A 25611-nucleotide genomic window follows, 5' to 3' on the forward strand; every position below is an offset into this window, starting at 1 on the left:
CTGGGATTACAAGCGTGAGCTACCGCGCCTGGCTGGATGTTTTTCAATGAAAGTTTTATGGCTTTCACTTTTTTAAAGGCTTCTACTTAAAGAATCTGTCTTAGCAAAGCCTTCCTTTATTATGCCGTTTAAAAGCTACAGAACCACCCACCCCTTTCTGGTGCCTCATTTTTGTATACAACTCATCACCAGGTAATATAGAATGCATTTTAAACCTTTATTTTCTGAATTCCCCAGCTAGAATGTGCCATGAGAGCAGATACATTTCTCTCTCTCCTTCATTGCTATTTTTCAGTTCCTAGAACAGCTCAGATTGAATGTTTAATAAATATTTGCCTTACGAATGAATGAATTCATTTCTGTCTTTTCCCATCTCTTTGTGTAGTGCCCGGAAGGCAGTGGATGAGGAAGAGGAAGCAGTTGAAGAACGTCGGAATATGCGAACTATCTGGGTGACTGGCAGAAAAGGTTTAACTGAAAGGGAAGCAGCAGCCCTTATAGTGGAAGAAGCCAGAATGATTCTGCAGCAGGACTTAGTTGAAATGGGAGTGCAATGGAATCCCTGTGCCCTGTTACATTCTAGTACATGTTCATTGACTCACAGTGAGTCAGAAGTAAAGGAACACACATTTATATCCCAAACTAAGAGTTCTTATAAAAAATTAACATCAAAGAACAAAAGTAACACAATATTTAGTGATTCTTATATTAAGCATTCACCAAATATAGTGCAAGACTTAAATAAAAGTAGAGAGCATACAAGTTCCTTTAATTGTAATTTCCAGGATGGGAATCAAGAACATCAGAGACATTCCATTTTCAGAGCAAGAAAATGGGCCTCTTTGGATATAAATAAAGAGAAGCCAGGAGCCTCTCAGAATGAGGGGAAAACAAGCAATAAGAAAGTTGTTAAGACTTTTTCAGAGAAAACAAAAAAGGCACCTTTGAATTTCAATTCAGAAAAGATGAGCAGAAGTTTTCGATCTTGGAAACATAGAAAGCATCTAAAGCAATCTAGGGACAGCAGCCCCCTGAAAGACTCTGGAGCATGTAGAATCCATTTACAGGGACAGACTCTGTCTAATCCTAGTCTTTGTGAAGACCCATTTACCTTAGATGAGAAGAATACAGAATTTAGAAATTCAGGGCCATTTGATAAAAATGTATCTTTGAGTGGTAAGGAAAAAGATAACAAAACATCATTCCCATTACAAATAAAGCAAAGTTGTTCACGGAACATAACACTAACTAATGACAATTTTGTGGAAGATATTGTCACAGGATCTCAGAGTAAAAATGTGACTTGTCAGGCCACTAGTGTGGTTGGTGAAAAGGGCAGAGGAGTAGCTGTTGAGGCAGAAAAAATAAATGAAGTGCTGATACAAAATGATTCAAAAAACCAGAATGTTTATGTGAAACACTGTGACACCGATCCAATTAACCAGTACCCGCAAAAGCAATCTCATGAACAGACAAGCACTTTTACCAAACAGAAAAATATAATAGAGAGACAAATGCCCTGTGAAGCAGTCAGTAGTTACATAAATAGAGACTCAAATGTTACTATTAATTGTGAAAGGATAAAGCTTAATACGGAGGAAAATAAACCAAGTCATTTTCAGGCATTAGGAGATGATATAAGCAGAACTGCGATACCCAGTGAAGTACTTCCATCAACTGGAGCATTTAGCAAATCAGGAGGCCAGCATGAGAATTTTCTAAATATTTCTAGACTACAAGAAAAAACGGGTACTTACACAACAAACAAAACTAGAAATAATCATATTTCTGACTGTGATTTTGAAGATAGTTTCTACCTGGATACTCAGTCAGAGAAAATAATGCAACAGATGGCAACTGAAAGTACCAAACTAGGAGCAAAGGACACCAACCTGGCAGCAGGGATAATGCAGAAGAGCGTAGTCCAACAGAACTTGATGAACTCTTTTCAGAAAGAGTGTCACATTCCTTTTCCTGCTAAGCAGCATCCTCTAGGCATGACTAAGATAGATCATTTGGATCTTAAGACTGTAGGTACTATGAAACAAAGCACTGATTCACATGGGGTTGATATCCTGACTCCAGAAAGCCCAATTTTCCATTCTCCAATACTATTGGAGGAAAATGGTCTTTGTTTTAAAAAGAATGAACTTTCTGTTACTGATTCTCAATTAAATAGTTTTCTTCAAGGTTATCAAACACAAGAAACTGTGAAACCAGTTATACCTCTGATTCCTCAAAAGAGAACTCCCACTGGTATAGAAGGAGAATGTCTTCCAGTTCCTGAAACAAGTTTGAATATGAGTGATAGTTTACTCTTTGATAGTTTCAGTGATGACTATCTAGTAAAAGAACAATTACCTGATGTGCAAACGAAAGAACCCCTTCCTTCAGAAGTAACATCACACCATGTTAGTGATTCTCTGTGTCTACAACAAGAAGACCTAATTAAAAAATCAAATGTAAATGAGAATCAAGATACCTGCCAGCAGTTGACTTTTTCCAATGATGAATCTGTTATATTTTCAGAAATGGATTCTGTTCAGATGGTTGAAGCTTTGGACAATGCGGATATATTTCCTGTTCAAGAGAAGCATCATACTGTAGTATATCCTAGAGCATTAGAACTAAATGATCCAGTACTTGATGAGCACCACCAAGGTGATCAAGATGGAGGAGATCAAGATGAAAGGGCTGAAAAATCAAAATTAACTGGGACCAGGCAAAATCATTCATTCATATGGTCAGGGGCATCATTTGATCTAAGTCCAGGACTGCAAAGGATTTTAGATAAAGTGTCCAGTCCACTAGAAAATGAAAACCTAAAATCAGTGACTATAAACTTGTCTAGTTTGAATGGAAAAAATACAGAGTTAAATGAAGAACAAGAAGTTATTTCAAACTTGGAGACAAACCAAGTGCAGGGAATTTCATTTTCTTCTAATAGTGAAGTAAAAAGCAAGATTGAGATTCTAGAAAACAATGCCAATCATGGTGAAACCTCATCCCTCTTACCTCGTAAAGAAAGCGATATAGTTGATGATAATGGTCTCATTCCTCCTACACCCGTTCCAACGTCTGCTTCTAAGCTGACATTTCCAGGGATTCTTGAAACACCTGTAAACCGTTGGAAAACTAATAATGTTTTACAACCTGGTGAAAGTTATTTATTTGACTCACCTTCAGATATTAAAAAGCACGATTTAAGTCCAGAGAGTAGAAATGGGTTCAAAGACAACAACCCTATTAGTGACACAGGCTTTTCACTTCAGTTATCACAGGATGGATTACAGTTAACTCCAGCCTCAAGCAGTTCAGAAAGTTTGGCCATAATTGATGTAGCAAGTGACCAAAATCTTTTTCAAACATTCATTAAGGAGTGGCGGTGCAAAAAGCGATTTTCCGTCTCACTGGCTTGTGAAAAGATTAGAAGTTTCACATCTTCTAAAACTGCTACTATTGGTGGTAGGTTTAAGCAAGGTAAGAACTTTTTTAATTTTATTTTTTCATGTTTATAAACTAGTAGACTGAGATAAGAGATTTCTCAATGTTAGGTATTAAATATAATCTGTTCAAATTGTAGTGTGTATCTCCGCTGTGGATTTATGTATAGAACAGCCTTATTTATTCAGCATACCTAAATTGATAATTAATGGTAGTTGCCCTCCAGTATAAAAGGAACATGTAATATATATTAGAATAAAAGTTTACAAAAATAAGGATAATATATATTTTGAATATGAATGTGACAGTTCTTTTATGGTATATTAATGTTGTAACATAATGGTTTTTATTAATCATCAGTGTTCATGAATTCTTTTCTTTTTTTTCTTTTTCTTTCCTTTTTTTTTTTTTTTTTTTTTTTTTTTTGAGATGGAGTCTTGCTCAGTTGCCCAGGCTGGAGTGCAGTGGCGTGATCTTGATCTTGGCTCACTGGACCCTCCACTTTCTGAGTTCAAGTGATTCTCCTGCCTCAGCCTCCCAAGTAGCTAGAAGTACAGGCATGTGCACCGTGCCTGGCTAATTTTTGTATTTTTAGTAGATATGGGGTTTCATCATGTTGTCCAGGATGGTCTCAAACTCCGGACCTCAAGTGATCCGCCTGTGTTGGCCTTTCAAAGTGCTGGGATTACAGGCATGAGCCACTGCACCTGGCCTCATGAATTATTGTTATTATTATTTTTAGACAGAGTCTTGCTGTTGGCCAGGCTGGAGTGCAGTGGTGTGATCTCAGCTCACTGCAACCTCTGCCTCTCAGGTTCAAGCAATTCTCCTTTTTCAGCCTCCTGAGTAGCTGGGACTACAGGCGCACGCCACCACGCCCGGCTAATTTTTTTTTTGTATTTTGGTAGAGACGGGGTTTCACTGTGTTAGCTAGGATGGTCTCAATCCCCTGACCTCGTGATCCACCTGCCTCAGCCTCCCAAAGTGTTGGGATTACAGGCGTGAGCCCCCATGCGTGGCCTCATAAATTATTTTCTATTAAATTGTAATATCCTTGTTTGCTTATGTAATTACAAAAGTACATTGCTAATAGGAACTTTGTTCTTCACAGTGTACATTAGCTACATTTTCCAAGATTTATCTTGAGTAGAATTTAGACCTCCATTGATAGTCATGAATTGTATACGGAAATGTTGCTTCCAAAACCTTGCGGAGCCCTTCCAGGTTTTGAGAGAGTTGAACCTTTTGGTCAAGTAAGGCTATGTATATTCCTGTCTTATTGCATGAACTCTGCCTTCTGGATTGTGGGGACCAGTTGTAGACAGCTTGGAAATCAGGTGTTTGATTAGATTTATTAAACCTTGCTATTTTATGAATTAATTTGTTCATAAAAGTTTGGGTATTTGTCTGATTTTCAATTCATGGCGCAGATGTGTTAACCACAACTTTTATGTACTTTTAGTGTTGAATAGCTCTTTCCATTTTTGATGCAACAAACAAAATTGAGCACATTTTCTGTATCAGGCTATATAATAGAGGCTAGATGGATAAAAAAGTTCACCTAAATTTAATAAATATGTACTAAGTTCTTATGTGCCAGTTATTTTCCTGATACTAGGGATATAATTATCAATAAGACAGATTGATTCGTGACCTTTATAAAATTTGAGATACATTATTTTAGGAAAAAATGTTGACTCTAGATACAAAATTATACTTCACTAGGGAATAATAGTCTTTATTTTTCTGGAGTTTCTTAGCCAAGAATTGCTGAATTTGCTGTAAAATATTTGTAGTATGCAAATGATCTGTATTTTTGTTTGAGTTATAAAATTTGAAATGCAGCCTCTCTTTTTTGAACTTAATCACTATAGATTTAACAAATCTTTGGTTGCTTTTTCATAGTGACGGTTATCTTAATTGATGAGAAACCTGGAAAGATCTTACTTATACTTAAAATGACTGTCCAAATATCTATTTTTTAAGGAAATTTTGCCTATCAAAGATAGATTTTTTATTATAATTGTTTTAACAATTTATATAATGTCTTTATTTTTAGAGATTTTTAACTATTTCACTTTTGTTTTACTTAGCTAGCTCACCTCAGGAAATTCCTATTAGAGATGATGGATTTCCTATTAAAGGTTGTGATGACATCTTGGTGGTTGGACTGGCAGTATGCTGGGGTGGAAGGGATGCCTATTATTTTTCATTGCAGAAGGAACAAAAGCATTCTGGTAAGTAATGAGTATTTGAGTAAGTCACTATGTAATTAGTGTAACATCCATTAGGGTAGTGATCTTATATTTTGAGAATAATTTCCTGATATTTACCTAGGATTTATTTTTAGAGTTTAAATTTCTTTTTTTTTTTTTTTTTTTGAGACAGAGTGTCATTCTTGTTGCCCAGGCTGGCTTGCAGTGGCCTGATCTTGGCTCAATACAACCTTCACCTCCTGGGTTCAAGCGATTCTGCCTTAGCCTCCCAAGTAGCTGCTATTACAAGCATGTGCCACCACTCCGGCTAATTTTGTATTTTTTTTAGTAGAGACAGGGTTTTCCCATGTTGGTCAGGCTGGTCTTGAACTCCTTACCTCAGGTGATCCACCCGCCTCGGCCTCCCAAAGTGCTGGCGTGAGCCACTGTGCCCGGCAAAACTTGTAATTTTTTGGAGAGCAGCTGGCATGTACGTTATTGCATATATTAACTATAATTAATGTTTTAAGAAGCACTTCCTTACTTCTCCCTGCCTGTCACATGAGGCTATTAATGCTATGGGTTTTTCCTCTGAGGGGGCAGTGAAACCTCAGGAACTCTCTTGCCATTTTCAGGGTTTGCTTTTGAAGACTAAAGTATGGCGGTTTATTTTCAGTCTTCTGTCCTCCCATTGAATGGGTCTGAAACTCATCTAGAGGGATCGTTGAGCTAGAGGTCTATAGTAGTCGAATCATATAAACTTTGGAGAAGTCTTTGGAATGGAAAGGATGTAATCTGGAAATACCCTGTGATCTGACTGTGGTTGTTGGATACCCCAGCTGATAGGTTGGTTTTGGACAGGAGCAAAATTAATAAGGAAACATTTTAAAGGATGCTGTATAGTGTCTGTTCCTTAGTAAGCATGAACTATTTTCAGTTGTTTTGCAGGAAAATATGTTGGGGTGAGTAGTTACTTAAGCTTTTTCTTTATTTGGATAGAATAGTATTTGTTTATACTAAATCTCTCTTTAAAATTTATTTCCAAATACTTTTCCTGTCTTTAACTCCTCATTCTGGGAAATTTTGTTTTTAGAAGTATTAATGCTTAATATTTTCTCCCACCTAATTAAGTAGAGCATTAAAAATCTTCTAGCCCAAACCATAATTTTTAGATTATGATGCACTTCGTCTACATAGCTGATATGACCTTGATAAGATGCTGAATTACTCGTCACATGGAACCAGACCCTTAGGCTTCTAGTCTTTTTCAGTCTTTCTACTAAAGATTCTGCTTCAAATGAAAACATGTAGTTTTTGCCTTAAAACTGTTTTTTCCTTTTTTTTTTTTTTTTTTAAAGAAATTAGTGCCAGTTTGGTTCCACCTTCTCTAGATCCAAGCCTGACTTTGAAAGACAGGATATGGCACCTTCAATCTTGCTTGCGAAAGGAATCTGATAAAGAATGTTCTGTTGTCATCTATGACTTCATCCAGAGCTATAAAATTCTTCTTCTTTCTTGTGGCATCTCCTTGGAGCAAAGTTATGAAGATCCTAAGGTTCTATGTCTTATTTAATTTTTATATACTTAAAACAACATTTTTAGTGTTAATTCTTAAATGACTTGGTATTTCCTTAGCTTCAGTAATGCAGCTTAAGAATTTTAGTCAGTTCTTTATTCAATAATCTCATCTACCCAGAATAGAATATCATGCACCAAATATCTCTGTGTAGATAAAAACAGAGATGTCACAAATTTGGAGCCCTAAAGTGTATGTCTTTCCTCAGAGATTTTGAAAAAATTTTAATTTGGGTCATAAGTCCTAAGTTTTCTGTCTAATAGTAAATTGGAAGTGAAATGAGAACAGATTTAGGTATATGATAGCAGAAGGTTTTAAATATTCATAAGGGTGGAGGCAGAAAATTGGAAAAGAGTGTGAATAAGATGTCAAAAAGGATTGTAGTTAGTGGCCATTTAGCATAGAGGCAAATCCCCTTACTGGCTCCTGAGAACTTTCCTTTATAATAGCAAAGTTTGATGCACTCTTCATAATGATGACTCAGTTAAAAAACCTGTTAACCTTTACATGAGACTGTTTCATTCAGTATTCCCCTATAAAACTTTATTCTTAACCTACAAAAGAAATAATTGAGTCATATAGTAAAGTAATTGTCAGAATTGTGAACAGGGCTTAGATTCCCTTATTCTAATCCAGTTAATGATCTGCTTGATCTAGTATTAGAAACTACAGGACTCCTACTCATGAGGAGGTTGGAAATGGCAATCAAATGAATAATTGGATGGTTTTCTGGTGACAAACCCCCCATCCTGAGGGGAAAGTCTAGAGGCTTTCTGAAACTCTGGATATAAACTTTTAATGGTAAAACATTTATGCCTCACTTCTTTTTTTTTTTTTTTTGAGACAAAGTTTTGATCTTGCTGCCCAGGCTGGAGTGCATTGGTGCAATCTCAGCTCACCGCAACCTCCACCTCCCAGGTTCAAGCAATTCTCTTGCCTCAGCCTCCTGAGTAGCTGGGATTACAGGTGCCCACCACCACACCCAGCTAATTTTTTGTATATTTAGTAGAGACAGGGTTTCACCATGTTGACCAGGCTAGTCTTGAACTTCTGACCTCAGGTGATCAACCCGCCTCAGTCTCCCAAAGTGCTGGGATTACAGGCGGCAGCCACCGCGCCTGATACCTCACTTCTTTTGGTGTTGAAAGAACTAAATATACCTAAAACCTCACAGTAGCCCATCTTTATTACAGTAGCTTAGCCCAAATTAGCCTAGTGGAGGAGTCCATCTTCATTTTCAGACACATGGTTTGAGTTTGCTGAGACACACTTGTTTGTCAAGCCTACTGCTAAACTGGATCGGCCTGAGCATTGTAGTAATGGAATAGTTACAACTTTTCTTTCTTTGAAAGCCATTGCTGTTATTGCTACCAAAAATGAGTCCTGTTACAATTATTCTTTCCTTCTCCTTTCCTGGGAAAACCACTGAATAAATATTAAATGAAAATGAGTGAGGTTAGAAATAAGCTTTCTTTTTTCCCCTTTTCATTTAGAGGTACAAAAGTGTCTTCGAAAAAAATCAGGAAAATATTCTCATTGCTATCCCATTCAGGTGGCATGCTGGTTACTAGATCCAGATTCTCAGGAGCCGACTCTTCATAGCATAGTTACCAGTTTTCTTCCTCATGAGCTTCCACTCCTAGAAGGGATGGAGACCAGCCAAGGGATTCAAAGCCTGGGGCTAAATGCTGGCAGTGAGCATTCTGGGCGATACAGAGCATCTGTGGAGTCCATTCTCATCTTCAACTCTATGAATCAGCTCAACTCTCTGTTGCAGAAGGAAAACCTTCAAGGTAAAAACCAAGTTTCTGGCATTTTTATGTTATAGATTAGAGATAGAGATTTAGCCACTCTTTATAAAAAATGGGTAAATCACGTATTTATGTAAATCCTACCTTTGGATTGTCTAGTGCTTTTTTTCTGTAAAAGGCCAGAGAGTAAGTAAATATTTTTGGCTTTGTGAACCAAACAATCTCTATCACGAATACTCTGCCATTGTAGCAAAAGAGCAGCTGTAGACAAGACCAAAACAAATGGCTGTCTTCCAATAGCACTTTACAAAAACATGCATCTAGTGTTAGTTTGGCCATAATTTGCTGACTTCTGGCCCTTGTGTGAAGAAAATTACAAAATGGCATTTATGCAGTTGTTGCTAATTTTGTATTTGAACTTTATCAAATAATTTTTATTCACACTTAGAAGACATCCTTAATGGATTTCAAAGAGTTAACTCTTTTCTTTTTGAAACTGTTAACCAACAGATGTTTTTTCACAGCAAAGGATAGTCATGAGAGTCTCTTTGTTCCCTCATAGCAAATAACATGAATTTATTGTCATTGTTATCTGCTGGCCCAGATTGAGCACTCTGACTACAGAGAGCTTAACGGATGCTTATGATAGAGATGTGAAGTAGAACAAATTTGGCTTCATTGTGAGGAGATGACTGAATTTATTGACTGATCAATAGGTACTAGAAAATAGATGGATGAGTTCATACAGACTAGGGTTTGGATCTGGACTATCCACTTACGAGCTGAGGGACTTTGGGCAAACTACTGAAACTGTAAGTCTGGTTCTTATAAAGTTGTTCTAAGGATTAAATAAGATAGTGAATATAATATGGACAGTGTTCGTCATAGAGCAGGTGCTTATTATGTTAGTTGATTATTATAATTTTTAACTCTCACCATTTCAATGTGCTTTTGAAAGCTCTTTTTTTTCTGCACTTTCAAAAATGTATGGCTAGCCTGGCTCAGTGGCTCCTGCCTGTAATCCCAGCTACACAGGAGTCTAAGGTGTGAGGATCACTGGAGCCCAGAATTTTGAGACCAACCTGGACTACATAGTGAGACCCCATCTCAAAAAAAAAAGGGTGGTTAGGAGGTATTAAATGCATTTTTATACATTGTTAATGTTTTCCTATTCATAGAATTCAAGAATTGAAGTGCATTGAGATAAGGGAAGTTTTGGGAGAGAATGTAGACAGCTATCAGATTTAGTTTGAATATAATTATTTCTTTGTAGAAAGAGATATAGATACGTTTTATTTTTAAAATTTTTCTGTTAGCCAGGAGGTATTCTCATCTGATATAGAAAGATATTTTTACTACAACTTTGATTTCCTTAATAACTGTAAGATTATTCAGTTATTTCTTTTTGAGTATATTTGGTAAGCTATATATATCTATTTTTTTCCAATTTTTTTTTCTTTTTATTACTCCGCTGTGACATTCCCAACCTATATATTTTTAAGGAATTTATGTTTCATCTAAATTTTCAAATTTATTGGTATACAGCTATTGCTAAGTCTCTCTTTTTTACATCTCTGGTTTATTTGTTATATCCTCTTTTTCTTTCATAATATTATTATTTAATGTCACTTGAAATTTTGCCAATTTTCTAGTCTTTTCAAAGAACCAACTTTTGTCTTTGATTCTTCCTATTACTTTTGTTTTCTATTTCCTTCATTTCTATCCACATCTATATTATCTATTTCCCCTTACTTTATTTTGTAGTCCTTTTTCAATATTCCTCTTTGACCTTAAAACCATTACTTCTCAAATTTTTTTTTTCTTTTCTAACTTAAGAATATAAGGTGGCGGGGTGCAGTGGCTCACGCCTGTAATCCCAACACTCTGGGAGGCTGAGGTGGGTGGATCACTTGAGGCCAGGAGTTTGAGACCAGCTGGCCAACATGGTGAAACCCTGTCTCTACTAAAAATACAAAAATTAGCTGGGTGTGGTCGCATGCACCTGTAATCCCAGCTACTTGGGAGGCTGAGGCATGAGAATAACTTGAATTCCGGAGGCGGAGTTGGCAGTGAGCAGAGATTCTGCCACTGCACTCCAGTCTGGGCAATAGAGTGAGGATCTGTATCACACAAAATGTATATATATATGGCTATAAATTTTCCTCAAAGCACTACTTTTATTGTATTCCACAATTTTGATGTGTACACACACACACACACACACAACTTTTTTTTGTTTTTTGTAGAGATGGGGGTCTTGCTGTGTTGCCCAGACTGGTCTCGAACTCTTGCCCTCAAGCAGTCCTCCTGCCTTTGCCTCCCAAAGTGCTGGGATTACAGGTGTGAGCCACTATTCCTGGCCTGATATATAATATTCTTATCATGCTAGATATTTTTAGATTTCTGGTATATTTTTTCACTCAAAAATTATTTAGAAGAATGATTTTTAATTCCTAAATATTTAGAAACTTTTATTTTGTATTTTTATTATCTTTAAACTTAATTGTGTTGTAGTTAGAGTACATGGTTATATAATACTTATTCTGGAAATTTTTAGAGAACAATTAATGATCTAAAACTTGAACTATTGTGTAAGTGCTCTATGTGCACACAAAAGAATGTGTACTCTAATTCTGGATGCACAATTTTATATGTCTGTTAAGTCAAAGTTGTTTTCAAAATATTCTATGTCTTATTTTCCCTGTAATTCAATCAGTTTTGTTTTGAGGCCATTTTATTAGGTGTGTATGTGTTTAAAATTGATTTGTCTTCCTGGTGAATTAAACCTTCTATTATTGTATCATGACCATCTGTATAACAAATAATGATTTTTATTCTTAGTCTGTTTTCTTATATGAATATGGCAACATCAGCTTTCTCTTAATATTACTTCATATAGCTTTTTTCTATCCCTTTTAACCTTTCTAGGTTCCTATCTTCAGACATGTCTTATAAACAAAGTATAGCTTATTTATTTTTCAGGCTTACCATATATATATATTTTTTTTTTCCAAATTTGCCAATTTATTGTGATCATTGATGTATTTCTGCTTATTATGATTATTGATACACACTTGTTCTCTATTTTCCTACTATTTTACTTTGTTTCTAGTCACTTTTTGTTTTGTAAGTAGTTCATTCACAGTTGTGCAATATTCTTAACTAGTCGTTATCTGCAATTTTGGGGATCTGAATTTGTTCTTGGTTGTTTCTTCTGAGTCCTATTCACATTTCTTTGCTGTCTTGTATTTTTCACATTTTTTGTGAGTTCATACAGGATTTATTATGATCAAGGATCCCTGCAGGACTTATGTGGGGAAATCTTCCCTTAGAAAGGTTTTGCTCCTGCCTCTGCTGGGTACCACACTACTCCGCATCCAAGGACCACAGTAACCTTTGAGAGTTTTGTTTCAGAACAGGAGTCTGAGACTCAGCTCCTCATCCTGTTGTTGTTTCAAGGATCCATATCCCCTTAACATTTTTGCTATGGGATTCCATTCCCATAACGACCTTGCTCCTTCCTAATGGCTATGGATGCAGTCTAGCTTCCTGCCAGTCTTACTTTGTGCTTCTCCGATTGTTCCTGTTTTGACCCAAGTTCGTTATTTCTCTAGTCTCAAGTAACATGAATTTCTCCACTAGTTCCAGGCTTCTAAAGCCAGGCTCTGACAGCTTCGTACCTTCTGCAGGTGGTTAGAAGCCAGTAACTCTCATTTGTTTCTTTGCTTTTCATGGTGGTTATGGGTGTCCCTGGAGATTTCTCATGCTAATTGAGACCAGCAGTGCCTCAAATTATGTGCTTGTGTGGAGCTGGGGAGGGTGGGCCAGGGTTGCTCAGATTCCTAGTGACTCAATACTGGAAGCTGAAGTGTTAGGGATTCTTTCTTAATGATTTAGGACAGCATTTCCTATAGTACATTCCATGGATGCTTACTTTTCAAGATGTTAAGAAGTATTATATGAAAAAAGGATTTAATGGTCAAATAAGTTTGGGACTTTCACTTAAAATAAAATTAAATAGTTGTCTTTGCTTCAGGTCCTCTCAGGGCCTTTAATATATAAGTTAAATCTGCCTTATCCAAAATGTGGGACCAGAAGTGTTTTTACATTTCAGATTTTTTTGGATTTTGGAATATTTGCATATACATAATGAGATATCTTGGGGATGAGACCCAAGTCTAAATGTAGAATTCATATATACCTATAGACATAGCCTAAAGATAATTTTATACAATGTAATAGTTTTGTGCACAAAATAAAATTTGTGTACACGGAACCTTCAGAAAGCAAAGGTGTCACTGTCTCAGTCACTCATGTAGGCAGTCTGTGGTTGTCTGGCAGAAAAGAGATATTGAAACTGAATGGGGCAAAGAGGGACTTTTTTCCTTTAGAGACGCTGAATAAACTTTGTGTTGTACACCTGCATTTTGACTGTGCCCTGTCACATAAAGTCAGGTATGGACTGTCCTACTTGTGGTGTCATGTCTGCTCAGAAAGTTTCAGATTTTGGAGCATTTTGGATTTCAAAGTAAGGTTGATTGTTATGCTCCTGCTAAGAGTAGAAGCAGAAACATCTTTGGAGAAATATAGTCTCTTGTAATCCAGACTAGTCATAAGATTGCCAACTCTTCTACTCTCTGCAGAGACAAGGATAGTTGTCCAGTGCTAAACTAGCCTGTACTTTTCCACCTTTCATTGTTGGCTTGAGGATGCTGCTTGGGAGACTGGCTCCTGAAGGATACATTGGTAGCGTTTCTGGATTTTTCTAGATGAATTCTGTATAGTTTAAGGCTGCTAATCTAGCCACTTAGCCAATGAATTAACATTTCAATTTTCTTTTTTCTTCCAGATGTTTTCCGTAAGGTGGAAATGCCCTCTCAGTACTGCTTGGCCTTGCTCGAACTAAATGGAATTGGCTTTAGTACTGCAGAATGTGAAGGTCAGAAACACATAATGCAAGCCAAGCTGGATGCAATTGAGACCCAGGCCTATCAACTAGCTGGCCACAGTTTTTCTTTCACCAGTTCAGATGACATCGCTGAGGTTGTATCATGGGGATAGGGATATAGATAAATAATTTTTAGAGTTAAAATGATTGTGGGGTGTGTGTGTGTGTGTGTATTTACCTGAACACTAAAGATCACTAAAATGAAACAGCCAGTTAACCAGATTGCTTTGGGGATATTCTAGCATCTAATTTGTAAATTATATCTGTATATTTTATACAGATTATAAATTATAATTATATACAGATATAATTTACAAATAAAGGAAGGTAATAAAGAGGACTTCTAGAAAGTAAGCTCCTCAAGAAGGAGATTTGCCTGGAACAGAGGAGGGACTCACTAAATATTTGTTGAAGAAATGATTGGTAGTGGTGGTTGCATGACAGCATAGCTATTTCTCCAGAAAGTTAGTCATTTCATGAGCCCTTACCCCTTCCTTGCTTGCCCTAACATCTTTCTATAGAATACGAAACTGGACATTTTTCTGAGATTAAATGAAAAAGGGATTTTTGTGCTCATGAATTCTCATTTAACTCCCACTGATAAGGGAGAACATGCAGTATTTGATTTTCTGTTCCTTCGTTAACATATTTTAAAGAAAATGAGGAACTTGATTTCTCTTATTCATGTGTTGAATTTAGTGGTGCCCTTTTTTTTTCTTTTTGGTATCCGCTTTTAAAGTCCCCAAGCCAATACCTAGCTGACTGCACATAAAATTACATAGGGAACTTATAGAAAATATAGAATCTCTGTTTCAGCACAAGTAGGTTTGGGGCAAGGCAGGAATTGCTGCCCTTGTGATTCAGATGGGCCTGAAAGCATGTAAGCTATAGGTCTCAAGCAAACCCTGGACTAAGAGTAAAGGACCTTTGATATTGGCTTCTTCTTAGTCCTGCATGTCAAAATGGCAGTTACCTGGAAGGTAATTTGTATGAGAAGTTTCACAGTTAATTCTGAAAGCTTCACCAAAAAAAAAAAAAAAAAAAAAAAAGCTTAAGCTAAAGAACTTCTACATATATAACTTGAGATCTTTGTGTTGTCTTTATTCATAATGGGTCTCTCTTCCTGGGTTTGTTGCCTTATTGTTACTTTAATAGTGTTTTATTTTTCCTATCCAGTTACTTGATTTTTTTCTCCTATACTGCCATTCGTGTACCCTTCGATACCTGTACTAGGGTTGCCTGATAAAATATGGCACATCCAGTTTCAATTTTGTATTTCATCCTGTCATTTTTGAAAACATGGATGAACCTGGAGGATGTTATGCTAAGTGAAATAAGCCAGTTAAAGAAAGATAAGTACCATATGTTTCAGATGATCTCACTATATGTGGAATCCAATGAAGTTGAACTCCTTGAAGTGGAAAGTGGAACAGTTGTTACCAGAGGCTGGGGAAGTAGGGAGTGGGGAAATGGGGAGTTGCTAATCAAAGGGTATAAAGTTTTAGATAGGGGAATGGGGAATTGTTTATCAAAGGGTACAAAGTTTCAGATAAACAAGAGGAATCGATTCTAAGATTTATTGTACACAGGGTGGCTATAGTCAATAATAATGTATTATATATTTCAAAGTAAGAGAGTAAATTTCAAATGTCTTACCATAAAAAATGATAGGTCTAAGTGTGGTGATTAATATGTTAATCAGCTTAATTTAATCACACCACATTGTATACTTACATCAAAGCATCATCTTGTACCCCATGAATGTATACAACTATAATTTGTCAATAAAAAATTTTGAATGTCAGGTAAACAATGAATAACAATTTAGTATAAGTATGCCCCATGCAACTCAAATTTAACTGGGCATTTTGTAATTTTATTTGGTATGTGTGGCAACCCTAATCCCTATACATGCATATGTTCACATCTGTGTAACACAGTTCTTGGGCTAAGTAGTTACTGACATCTGCAGAAAGCCTCAGTACCTTTCATTCCTAAGACCCCAGTTGAAACTGGAACCAGATCATTATTTCTGTCATCATTACTATTCTAGGGAAGCACAGGGATTATCTTCCCTTCCATCCCTGGCCCAACTTGTGGGAAAAATTCTTGTGCTTACACAAATAGTTTCAATTTTTAGAATTATTACTGGGAAAATAATTCAAGGTTCATTAAAACCCACTCAAAATATATAAGTGAATGATTAGGTATAGTAGATAATGTTCTGAATTGCCCTAGTTTCATCCCCTCTAATCTGAGCTTGTGAGTGTTACATGGGATCTTCCACCTTCTGCACAGCGTGGTCCTGGTATCTTCAGTGGGTGCTGCTAGCCCTCTCTAGCATTCATTATTGCCACATTGTATTGGCCACCTTCTCCTAACTTTTTGTGCCTAGGGACTGTCAGGGCCCAGCATTGTGGTGGTGGTACTAGATGACTTTTTAAACCCCTTCCTACTTTAGTGTTTTCTGATTTTTGTAATGAGACAATAGCCATGTAAGCTTCCATGTTGATCTATGGGGCTTAACTGATTGAACAGGCTCATTTAGGAGAGCTCACAATTCTTACAGCAATAAGTCTCAATGTTAATAACTTGTTTGCCAGTTGCTCAGCACAACGTATATACATGCCTGTGTTCCTGACTGCTTAAAAGCTGGCTGGGTGTGGTGGCTCATGCCTATAATCCCAGCACTTTGGGAGGCCGAGGTGGGTGGATTGCTTGTGCTTAGGAGTTTGAGACCACCCTGGCCAACATGGCGAAATCCTGTCTCTACCAAAGATACAAAAATTAGCCTGGCATGGTGGTGCACGCCTGTGGCCCCAGCTACTCGGGAAGCTGAGGTGGGAGGATCACTTGAGCTCAGCAAGTCAAGGCTATAGTGAGTTGTGATCACACCACTACACTCTGGCCTGGGTGACAGTGAGATCCTGTCTCAAGAAAAAAAAAAAAAAAGGCCTGTGTTAGTATTAATCTGATAGTGCCTAATTAGAATATGGATCGACTACCTGACATATACATTTTCATTGCCATCATTTATTAAATGTGGTAATTCCAAATTATCCGGAGAAACATTATTTCAATCCATGTTGAACTGTAGAGATTGTTTTCTAAAATAACTTAAAATATTTTCTAAATGATAGTCCTTGCAAGTTTCATTCTTGACTAAAGAGGCATTAATTTCTTGCAGGTTTTATTTTTGGAATTGAAGTTGCCCCCAAATGGAGAGATGAAAAACCAAGGCAGCAAGAAAACTCTGGGTTCCACCAGAAGAGGGAATGACAATGGACGCAAGCTAAGGCTGGGAAGACAGTTCAGCACTAGTAAGGTGCTCTTTGGGGCAGTCACAGAGCAGGGCAGAACCTAAACTGCTTTTAACATTTTGGTGTCTAGAAAGAATGCTGATGAAATCAAGATCTTAGCCTACCATTTGAATTTACCCAGATATAAATTAACACATTGGTTTGTGGTTTGGTAGCCCACAAATTCTGTGGAGATATTCCAGCATGGAAAATCTGAATCATAATCTAAGTTAGCAGTTGTGTCCTTCCTTCCTATCATTAACATGGTATAAAGGTTTATAAAGTTGAGCCACCATGTCTGGCTAATTTTTGTATTTTTAGTGGAGACAGGGTTTCACCATGTTGGCCAGGCTGGTCTTGAGCTCCTGACCTCAAGGGATCCTCCTGCCTCAGCCTCCCAGTGTGCTGGTATTACAGGCATGAGCCACTGCACCAGGCCCTGATTTAAGAATTTAATCTGCTAATTTCAAAGTAAAATTGTTAATCATAATCCATGGAAACTATATGCATTAGTGGGATGGAAGAAAGGGCTTAATTTTACTTTTTACTGATGTTTCAGGGGAAAAATAGGGTAGAAAATATAGCCATAGAGCTATCCAAGTTGCCCTTGTGTAGAATTGTGGTCCTTATACCGTTATCTATGATTTGTCTGCTCCTAGGAAGTTTCTTTAGCTCCAGGCTATAGCACATTTTTTTATTTAATCTCACTGGCCTTTTAACTCACAAGTTTCTGTTCCTTAATAGTTCACTGAAAGTCTATAGTATGAAAAATTCAAACTTTTAAAAATAAATGTCTCCTGATTACCTTCATATGGAAAGCATATTAAGTATCCAGGCAAGCACAAAAACAACTGGTATACTTCCAGTCATGTGAGGAGTGAAGGAGGAAAATGCATAAAGAAAACAGATGATGTAAAATAAACTTTTGGTGGGGTGTGCGGGGGCAGTTACTTTGTTAGACTGACAATTCATTGATTTTTTTTGAAAAAGGTAGTTTTAAATTGATAGTGCTCAGTATTACCACATTTGCATTTTATAAACTGTAGTTATAGTTTTATCAATATGGTGGTTTAAAAAAAAACCCAAGTAAGAGTTTTGAGTTGTAGATATTACTCTCAAATTTAATTTTGAGATTGTATTATTTACAGAAAAGAGATTCTAACTTGCTATGGAATTTGGACAAGAATTCAATCTTACCTTATTATGTTTTTTTGGCAGGATGTTTTAAATAAATTAAAGGCATTACATCCTTTACCAGGTTTGATATTAGAATGGAGAAGAATCACTAATGCTATTACCAAAGTGGTCTTTCCCCTTCAGCGGGAAAAGCGTCTTAATCCTTTTCTTGGAATGGAAAGAATCTATCCTGTATCACAGTCGCACACTGCTACAGGTGATGAGAAATCTTAAGTATAAACAATATCCAATTTTGAAGTAAAAACATTTTCATATGCAATATTTCTTATGATGGCCAAGAATTCAAGTATTGATCAAGGGGTTCAGTAAAGTTTTACACCTATAAAATACATGCTTTTTCCAAAGCATAGATAGATACTACCTGGGTACAGAGATGAGTATTGGTTCCTGCTTTTATTTTTAGTTATTTATTTATTTTTTATTTTTTATTTTTTTTGAGACAGAGTTTCACTCTTGTTGCCCAGGCTGGAGTGTGGTGGCACGATCTTGGCTCTCTGCAACCTCCACCTCCCAGGTTCAAGTGATTCTCCTGCCTCAACCTCCCAAGTAGCTGGGAATACAGGCACACACCACCACACCCTGCTAATTTTTGTGTTTTTAATAGAGATGGGGTTTTGTCACGTTGGTCAGGCTGGTCTTGAATTCATGACCTCAGGTGATCCACCCGCCTCGGCCTCCCAAAGTGCTGGGATTACAGGAGTGAGCCACTGTACCCAGCCTGGTTCCTGCTTTTAAGTACTTGTATAGAGTAACTGGGATGTCTGAGACAGTGCTTTCAGTGTGAGTATACACAGGAATTAAATATTTGAGTCAGTGGTCTTATCTGATTTCAGTCCCAGCTCTTTTTTGAGCCTCTTAAGATTTCTCCAAGTTGATCTCAGTAGGCCTCTGGGGCATCTGTATAAGTAAGTGTCTTATTTTACCCAAGCAGAAAAGAAAGCTGTAGAGTCCTTTGGTTATCTCATGGTCCTCTTGAGATAAGTAAGAGTGTAATCTTATGAAGAAAAATGTATTCTTTCTCTAGGCAATACAAAACTCTAAATATTTGCCAAATGTGATGTGTAGTGGAAGAAAGGGTGGCTTTAACTCATTCATAGAGGAGGCAGGCAGTTTAGATTGGTGGTATAGAATGTGGGCTTTGACATCAGAAATCAGGGTTTGAATCCTGGTTCTGTGAATCTTTAGACAAGATACTTAACCTCTCAATGCCTAAGTTTTTTCATGTATAAAAGAAGGTAATGGGCCGGGCACAGTGGCTGCTGCCTGTAATCCCAGCGCTTTGGGAGGCCAAGATGGGAGGGTCACTTGAGCCCAGGAGTTTGAGCCTAGCCTGGGCAAGATAGTGAAACCATGTCTCTTTAGAAAGTTAAAAAATTAGCCATGCGTGTGGTATCTTGTGCCTGTAGTCCCAGCCACTTGGGAGGCTGAGATAGAAGGATCGCTTGAGCCTGGGAGGTCAAGGCTACAGTGAACTGTGATTGAGCCACTGAACTTCAGCCTGGGCAACAGAGTGAGATCTTGTCTCAGTCAATCAATAAATAAACCAATAAACAAATAAACAAGGTAATAACAGTCTTACCTCACCTGGTAATTCTGAGGATTAAATAGTTTCATAGATGTAGAGTATTTAGAATAGTGCATGGCTCCTAGAAAGCGCTCACTATCAGTTGCTGCTGTTACCTAGTGCGGAAGCTTCATGAGGCGCTGCTTTTCTCTACTTGCTTTATCCCTTGTTCTAAACTTTCTAAACTTGTCCCATCCTAGTGATATCTTGCCCTGTTAGTATTTAAATTTCACTTTGAAACATGCTAGGCCGGGCACAGTGGCTCACGCCTGTAATCCCAGCACTTTGGGAAGCCGAGGCGGGCAGATCATGAGGTCAGGAGATCGAGACCATCCTGACTAACATGGTGAAACCCTGTCTCTACTAAAAATACAAAAAATTAGTCTGGGCATCGTGGCAGGCACCTATAGTCCCAGCTATTCGGGAGGCTAAGGCAGGAGAATGGCGTGAACCCGGGAGGCGGAGCTTGCAGTGAGCCGAGATAGCGGCACTGCACCCCAGCCTGGGCGACAGAGTAAGACTCCATCTCAACAACAACAAAAAAAGGAAACATTTGCTAATAATATAAACGTATGTAAAATAAAACCCTCCGGGATGAAAAGACAACATCAACCTAGAATTTTCTTTTTTAAATTTTTATTTTTTATTTATTTATTTATTTATTTATTTTTGAGATGGAGTCTCACTGTGTCGCCAGACTGGAGTGCAGTGGCGTGATCTCGGCTCACTGCAACCTCTGCCTCCTGGGTTCAAGCGATTCTCCTGCCTCAGCTAATTTTTGTAATTTTAGTAGAGACAGGGTTTCGTTATGTTGGCCAGGATGGTCTCGATCTCTTGACCTCATAATCCACCCACCTCGGCCTCCCAAAGTGCAGGGATTATAGGCATGAGCCATAACGCCCAGCAACGTAGAATTTTCAATGGTGTTGCACATTTATTTGTTCTTTACAAAGCAGAAGGTAAAATCAGTAATAGGCCTTCTGCTTTGTTATTTGTTTGTAAAGAACAAATAAATATGCAACATTTATTTTGATTTTGTTACTGATTTTACTTAGTGAATTTAGAAATGTATTTTAATAATATTTTATAACTTTTATAATATTTAGAAATACAAGCTTAAGCATAGCAAAGCCATTTCATGAATATACTTCATGTCCATTAAGCTATATATTCATTCTTTGTAATTTATTTTTACCATTTTTTTGGTCTGCCAGTGTTGCCTCATTAATTCAACTAATAGACCAGAGTAGTGTGCTGAATATTAAGTGTTATAGAAAAGAAGACAATGTGTTGACGTAAAAAGAGCCTTGGGTGCCTTCCTCTGCTGTTTGTTAGCTTTGTAACACTGCACAGGCCATTTAATGACAATAATTATGTTAAAGGTTATCATTGATGGAGCACTTATTTTGTGCTAAAAGCTAAATGACAAATATATAATATCAGGGGATCATTCAGAAAAACAATGTCCAAGTCACTTAAAATGTCTGGTTTATCAGAAGACGATAGAGTTATACATAGCTAGTAGACAGCCTGTTACAATGAAGAGTGTGTCATAAAATAGAGTTTTAGTGTTACTGATAGTGTTATAAAAATCACAGTAACAAAATTACTCAAACTTTTTTGGAGTGATACTTAACATGTTTTCATGTTTTAGAGAAATTCAACCAATAAGTAAACAAAAGATGTAAAATATATTGGGAAATAAAGGTTTTATAAGCTTTTTTTTTTTTTTTTTTTTTTTGAGACAGAGTCTCACTTTGTTGCCCAGGCTGGAGTACAGTGGCATGATCTCAGCTCACTGCAACCTCCACTTCCCAGGTTCAAGCGATTCTCCTGCCTCAGCCTCCCAAGTAGCTGAGGATTACAGGCACCCGCCACCATGCCCAGCTAATTTTTTTTGTTTTTAGTAGAGACGGGGTTTTACTGTGTTGGCCAGGCTTATAAGCATTTTTTAAAAAAAACAGCTTTCTGTTCACTGGAAAATTTACTATTAACCACCTGATTCAAGTTTCACCTGATTCAGTACTTCTAGTCAGTACTATTGTTGATTCTCTTAATGAATGATAATGATGAAGAAAAACAGCCAGATGATGTCTGAAAGTGATGGGCTTTTTAGAAGCTTCAGTGGTTGTTTCTCCTAAGATCCATTTGATTAGCCTTTACTCACGAATCTGGCCACTAACATGTTATAGGGCTGAAATCTGATACTCATTTTAGCATAGGAATAGTTCAGTTTATCAAATTACTTCTCATTGTGAGATTGTTTTCTGTGTAAAACATAGTATTGTAGCCAATTCATACATTCGTATATTTTGGGATGGTCTTGTACTTATTTTATCATTGTTAGACACATGAACATGATGAAAAATATTTAAATGTAAATTTATTTCAGTTCGGCATTGATAGTCTGCATTTTTAAGATAATCCAGAAATGTGAATACTGTTAAAACAAATACCAGATTTTTTTTCTAATTTTATATCTTTATTCTGCTTGATTTTAGGACGAATAACCTTTACAGAACCAAATATTCAGAATGTGCCAAGAGATTTTGAAATCAAAATGCCAACACTAGTAGGAGAAAGCCCACCTTCTCAAGCTATAGGCAAAGGCCTACTTCCCATGGGCAGGTAGGCACTGTTTCTCTGTATCTGTATTAATAAACTTTTTTAAGTATGAATGGCTCAAAATAGCTTATTAGACAAATAAATGAAATTAGCTTAATTTTATGTTTCAGACATACCCATTTCTGTCCTAGACCATTTTGAATTCTGAGTCCCATCTATAAAGAATCTAATTCATGCTTAATTGACTGTTTGCTAAAAAAAAGTTCTAATGTCTTTGTTAAGCTTTAAAATGAGTCTCAGATAAAGGTTTGTTTGTTTTTGTTTGTTTGTTTGTTTGAGATGGAGTCTTGCTCTCTTGCCCAGGCTGGAGTGCAGTGGCGCGATCTCAGCTCACTGCAACCTCTACCTCCTGGGCTCAAGCAATCCTCCCACTTCAGCCCCCTGAGTAGCTGGGACCACAGGCGTGTGCCACCATGCCTAGTTAATTTTTGTAGAAACAAGGGTCTCACTTTGTTGCCCTGACTAGACCTGAACTCCTGGGCTCAAGCAATCTGCTCGCCTTGGCTTCCCAAAGTGCTGGTATTACAGGTGTGAGCTACCACATCCAGCCCTCAGATAAGGGTTTTATTAAGTTTCTTAGATGGAAATACTGATGTTACTGAAAATCAGACCTTTTTCATATATTTGAGACTGCTTCATGTCTAACTGATGATGTTGTTTGCAACACAGAGGAAAAAGTAAGAAGGGTTGCAGCCTGAACCCTGGACGCCAGGCACAGATGGAGGAGAGAGCTGCAGACAGAGGAATGCCATTTTCAATTAGCATGCGACATGCCTTTGTGCCTTTCCCAGGTAAGGTGGCTGATAGCTTTGAAGCTTCTCATTGCTGTGAGAATGTTTTTCAAAGCATGGATAAAGCCTGAAATATGAGTGAGATTTAGAGCATGCATTGGTCCCTCCATCTTTCTGTCTACAGTGGAGCCTGCCTTTCTCCTTTGTCGTGCCAGGTTTATAGCCGTCATCGTCTCCATGATCTGCTCTGTGGAAAACTTTTATGGTGTGTGCTCAGCAGCAACAGTCTGCTGAAACCATGTTTTCTAACGTCATAAACTTCTTTGCAAAGTCCAGTTGATTTTGTCAGTCTTCATCCTCTTTAACTTGTTTACAGCATTTGTCACTGTTAATCATCTCCTCCTTCAATTTCTCTTCTCCCTTGACCTGTAAGGGCACAGTTTTTCTCTCCTTCTAACTTGTTTGCTTTTATGTTTTTTCTCTCTTTTTCTGCACTGCTGCTTCCTATTGCATGGGGTGGCCCCTAAAGCTATTCTCATTCTGCCTGACCTCTCCTCAGTACTCTAGTCGTAAACCTTTTGTTGTCAAGACGTTTGGAAGTGATGATGTAACTTGCAGATCATCCCGACTGTTAGTATACATATTTGTTCTTTAATCTTTCACCAACTGGCAAGTCCTAGTGAGCACAATTAACCATCTGAATTTATTTAAATTCCATCAGAAACTTTTTGCCAATGGTGAATTCAGACCTATGATGACATGCCCTGCTTGGCAATTTTTAGTTTTACTTATATCTAAACTATCAGCATACAAAATTCTATCAAAGTTATCCAAGGGAGTCCCCAGAAGGTCTGTGTGGTGTATTGTAATTTCTTTTTTTTTTTTTTGAGACAGACTTTTGCTCTTGTTACCCAGGCTGGAGTGCAATGGTGCGATCTTGGCTCACCACAACCTCCGCCTCCCAGGTTCAAGCGATTCTCCTGCGTCAGCCTCCCTAGTAGCTGGGATTACAAGCATGGGCCACCACACCCGACTAATTTTGTATTTTTAGTGGAGACGGGGTTTCTCCATGTTGGTCAGGCTGGTCTTGAACTCCTGACCTCAGGTGATCCACCCGCCTCGGCCTCCCAAAGTGCTGGGATTACATGCGTGAGCCACCTCGCCCAGCCAAGGTGTATGGTAATTTCTTTCTTTTTTTTTTTTTTTTTTTTTGAGACCGAGTCTCACTCTCGCCCAGGCTGGAGTGCCACAGAGTTTTCTTAAAACTCATGAATCAGTTGTTTTTTTTTTTTTTTCCCTACAGCTTCCTCACCCCTCTCAGCCTTCATAGAAATTCTGGAGTAGGAAAATGCAATTGACATGCTGAATAGTACATCAGAGTCTCCTTGCTCTGGATTAGACTTTGGCTTAAGAGAATGTTGTGGCTGGTTTGAGTTTTATTGTCCAGACCACTCAAATTTTCTCCATATTAGCAATAAGCCTGTTTTGCCTTCTTATCAGTTGCGTGTGCAGTGGAGTCACACTTTTAATTTCCTTCAAGAACTTTTCCTTTGCATTTACAACTTGGCTAACTGTGTGACACAAGAGGCCTAGCTTTCAATCTATCTCAGCTTTTGACATGCCTTCCTCACTAAGCTTAATCAATTCTAGCTTTTTGGTTTAACACGAGAGATGTGACTTTCCCTTTCACTTGAACACATAGAGGCCATTGCCATTGTAGGGTGATTAATTAGCCTAATTTTAATATTGTATCTCAGGGAATAGGGAGTTCTGAGAGAGAGGGGAGAAAGGTAGAGGAACAGCCAGTCAGTGGAGTAGTTAGAACACACACAAAATTGATCAATGAAGTTCACTCTTACATGAGTGTGGTTCATGGGTTGTAATAACAGTAATATCAAAGATCACCATAACAGATAATAATGAGAGGGTTTGAAATAATGTGGGCATTACTATTAATAAAATGTGCCACAGTGAACACATGCTGTTGGAAAAATGGTGCTGATACACTTGCTCCACTCAGAGTTGCTAAAAACCTTTAATTTCTTTAAAAAAACAAAACAAAACACTGCAATATCTGTGAGGTATAATAAAGTCCAATTAGCAAGGTATGCTTGATTTTATAAAACTTATATTTTGAAAAAGTAGATCACATGCCCAAGTTGTTTCAAACATACTTGAAAGTATTTCTCACAAGGCGTGGTGGCTCACAACTGTAATCCCAGCACTTTTGGAGGCCGAAGCAGGAAGATTGCTTGAGTCCAGGATTTCACGTTCAGCGTGG

General features: G+C 37.5%; 1 protein-coding gene across 16 annotated transcripts in view; it reads left to right on the plus strand.

The window, feature by feature from the left end:
* POLQ (DNA polymerase theta) overlaps positions 1 to 25611 on the plus strand; it is a 105596-nt gene that overhangs the window by 53732 nt on the left and 26253 nt on the right. For 10 of the 16 annotated variants that reach the window (XR_012431665.1, XM_005548035.4, XM_065539163.2 and 7 more), the window contains 9 exons: positions 386 to 3480; positions 5538 to 5681; positions 6998 to 7194; positions 8768 to 9008; positions 13816 to 14009; positions 17102 to 17239; positions 18432 to 18606; positions 22476 to 22602; positions 23269 to 23390. Coding sequence is in view for 12 of the 16 variants with exons in the window: in XM_005548035.4 (XP_005548092.2) it covers positions 386 to 3480; positions 5538 to 5681; positions 6998 to 7194; positions 8768 to 9008; positions 13816 to 14009; positions 17102 to 17239; positions 18432 to 18606; positions 22476 to 22602; positions 23269 to 23390 (4433 nt within the window). In the remaining 4 variants the exon portion in view is untranslated. Of the gene's footprint in view, positions 1 to 385; positions 3481 to 5537; positions 5682 to 6997; positions 7195 to 8767; positions 9009 to 13815; positions 14010 to 17101; positions 17240 to 18431; positions 18607 to 22475; positions 22603 to 23268; positions 23391 to 25611 lie in introns of those variants that run through there. The other 6 variants (XR_012431668.1, XM_065539162.2, XR_012431667.1 and 3 more) reach the window with 6 other exon arrangements.

The sequence above is a fragment of the Macaca fascicularis genome, chromosome 2 (genome assembly GCF_037993035.2).
Source record: "Macaca fascicularis isolate 582-1 chromosome 2, T2T-MFA8v1.1".
Lineage (NCBI taxonomy): Eukaryota > Metazoa > Chordata > Mammalia > Primates > Cercopithecidae > Macaca > Macaca fascicularis.